Source organism: Etheostoma cragini, unplaced genomic scaffold (assembly GCF_013103735.1).
Source record: "Etheostoma cragini isolate CJK2018 unplaced genomic scaffold, CSU_Ecrag_1.0 ScbMSFa_900, whole genome shotgun sequence".
Taxonomy (NCBI): domain Eukaryota; kingdom Metazoa; phylum Chordata; class Actinopteri; order Perciformes; family Percidae; genus Etheostoma; species Etheostoma cragini.
The window spans coordinates 1-3,184 of NW_023269539.1; the positions used below are offsets into that span (position 1 = coordinate 1).

Consider the following 3,184-nt stretch of genomic DNA (forward strand, 5'->3'; position numbering starts at 1 on the left):
TTCACCTGGAAACAGGTGGTCATGTCCTGGAGAAGTTAAGGAGAAAACACCAGACTTTCACCAGGAAACAGGTGTTCACGTCCTGCAGAAGTTTTTTGGTCGTCTTTTTCCACACTTTTTGGGTTTTCCCCGAGGTTTTGTCACTTAATGTTTGTCAACTTTTTCGGAGGTTTTAGAGATTTGTCTGTTTTTTTCTCAAATTTTTTCCACTTCTTTTCAGATTTCTTTCAACTTTTTGACAGTTATTTGTGTTTTTTATTGACCTTTTGTCAATGGTTTTTAACTTTTTTGTCAAGTTTTTGGACAATTTTGTCACTTTCTTCCAACGTTTTGTCGCTTTTTGTAATTTTGTTTTGACATTTTTGTTATTTTTCCAACTTTTAGTAATTTTTTTGTGATTTTCATTGACCTTTTGTCAATTTTTTGAAACTTTTTCGTCAATTTGTTGGACAATTCTTTTTGTCACTTTTTTGGTCACTTTTGTAATTTTTTTGACATTTTTTGTCAAATTGTTGGACTTTTTTGTGACCTTCTTCAACTTTTTGTCACTTTTATGTCTAAGTTTTCAATTCAGCCGGCTGTGGCACAACTTAGCTTGACCGTCAGTGTGTGTGTGTGTCTCCCCCCCCCCCCCCCCCCCCCCCCCCCCCCCCCCCCCCGCCCCCCCAGAGGGCCGGTGGTCTACGAACTTGTATGATATATTTTGTGGTCCCTCTCTGTTCCCTGGCTCACCTCACTGTCCCAGAAAAGAAAGACTGGAGCTGAAACAGCTGTTAGAAATATATAATAATAATGTTAATAATAATATAAACAATATAAATAATAATACAAATAATAATAATATAAATAATATAGATAATATAGATAATATAAATAATATAAATAATATAAATACAAATACAAATACAAATAATAATAATAATAATAATAATAATAAAATAATAATAGTAATAATAATAATAATAATAATAATAATAATAATAATAATAATAATAATAATAATAATCTTTATTCCGAGGTCTTCACCTGCGCTGAATACGAGTCCGCCTGCGAGACACAGAAGCGCCCTGAAGCCTCCGGCGCCGCGGCGCAGCCTCGGACGCTTCCACCGCTGGAACTAGATCCTGTTGGGGAGTCGGGCTCCGGGGCCCCGCAGAGAGGGCTGTAGGAGGAGGAGGAGGAGCAGGAGGAGGAAGAGGAGGCCGGGCTGGGGAGGAGGAAGGGCCGGTGGGAGGGGCTGAGAGCGGGGGGGAAGGGGGGACTGAGGGGGAAGGAGTGGAGGAAGGAGGCCGGAGACTCAGGTACATCAGCGGGGCCAGAGGAGGAAGAGGAGGAGGAGGAGGAGGAGGAGGAGTCCAAGAGGCTGAGGAGGAAGAAGAGAGCGAGAGGAAACAGATCAGCACACACTGTAAAAAATGTCTTAAATCTCCAGTTATTACTGTAGATTTCACAGTAACATACTGGTGATGATTTTACAGTAGGATGCTGTAAAGGTAAATTACAAGCTTGTTGCCATGAAAACATCACAGTAGTCTGAGTATTACTGTTAAAAAATCACAATATATCCTCTATAGTACTGTAAATAGTACAGTACTGTAGTTTTACAGAAAGATAGAGACAGATAGAAAGAATGACAGAAAGAATGACAGAAAGAAAGAACGACAGAGACAGAAAGACAAAGACAGACAAACAGACAAAAAAAAAAAGACAGAAGACATTGAGAATGAACTTTGATAAAAACCCGTCAAAAGTGTCGGAAAAAAATCTTAAAATTCGTATAATAATTACTTTTCTTCCCCAATAGTCTGAAAGAAGACGTCCCATGGAAGCAGTCCTCTGGTCAAATTGACCCGTTGTCCTTTATCAATGTTCTTTTTAATTCCCCAAAATAACATGATTGATTCCACCCAACGCTCTTTGCCAAGTACAAATCTCTACTTTCATTAATTTTGGGGCGTCTTATTCAATTTTATAGCATTGTAAAACAAAGGGAAGTGTTTTTGAAATAGTATTGAGTAAAAGTTGACATATTCCAGTCTGTGATTATCATCAACATCCATTCCTTTAATTTTAGTCTCAATAATTCCTAATTTCTGCTTTTCTAACTCAAACATTAGGTATAATTTCCTATAAATGAGGTTTATTGACCATAAATTACAAAAATAACTGTAAAACTAAAGTTAACAGTGTTGAAAATGTCAAAAAAGTGACAAACGTTAAAAAAAGGGACAAAATCGTGCGAAAAAGTTAAAAACATTGATTAAAAGCGTAAAAAAAAGTGTTCATTTTAATTTTGGCGGGAAGACAACACGAGGGTTAAGAGTGTTGTACGCGTGGAAACAACAACGTTAATTCTTTTGATAATTTAGTTGATAGAAATCCAAATTTCTGATATAGAAACCTTTTGAAAACGGTCAGATTTGACCCGAGGACACCAGGAGGGTTAAATAACATCTGGAAAAGGGACAAAAATCCCAGAAAAACCAAAATAAATGAATAAAAAGAGTGAGTTCCTCACCGCTGGGGTCTGATGAAGTGAAAGTCGTCCGTCAGACACAAGTCCGTCAGCTCCATCCTGAACCAGATCCCAGACCAGATCCAAGAAAATCCACCAAAACAATAGAAAAAATAGAATCGGCTTCGGTGGTGCGTTCACGGTCTCGGCTTTCAGTCGGTAAAAAAGAGCTTTCTGATCAAGGTCCAAAAAATAAGGGAGAAAAAGTGTGTCTGAACTCTGACCTGGAGGGAGAGACTGGATCCAGATCTGAGGAGGTCCACAGAGATATTTATCTGTCTTATCTGACTGGGGGCGGAGCCTCGAGGGGATCAGCCAATCAGCGCGCAGCATCCACCCAGTCTGACCAGGGGATTGCTTTGTCCGTCCCTTTATCATCTCTATTGATTAGGACGGTGACAGATGTAGGACACGGCGTCATTATCAATTAAAGGGAAACCCGCCAAGTTATAAGCTGCTTCGCCTCCAGGGAACATGTCACAACTTCACTGAGGGGGGGTGAGAGTGCGTGTGTGTGTGTGTGTGCGTGCGTGTGACGTATGTGTGTGTGTGTGTGCAACGTGTGTATGTGTGTGGTTCTGTGCATGTGTATGTGTGTGTGTCTCTGTGTGTGTGTGTGTGTGTGTGTGTGTGTGTCTCTGTGTGTGTGTTTGTGTGTGTGTCTCTGTG

The 3,184-nt window shown here is 39.9% G+C and overlaps 1 protein-coding gene across 1 annotated transcript; it reads right to left on the bottom strand.

Annotated features, from left to right (window-relative positions):
- Positions 1-1,008: 1,008 nt before the first annotated feature.
- Positions 1,009-2,758, bottom strand: LOC117941532 (putative protein TPRXL). The gene is made up of 2 exons (XM_034866538.1): positions 2,519-2,758; positions 1,009-1,363 (listed from the first exon to the last, which is right to left on the bottom strand). Exons 1-2 carry the CDS (start codon positions 2,572-2,574, stop codon positions 1,009-1,011), a joined length of 411 nt encoding a protein of 136 aa, XP_034722429.1. The 5' UTR covers positions 2,575-2,758.
- Positions 2,759-3,184: the final 426 nt, after the last annotated feature.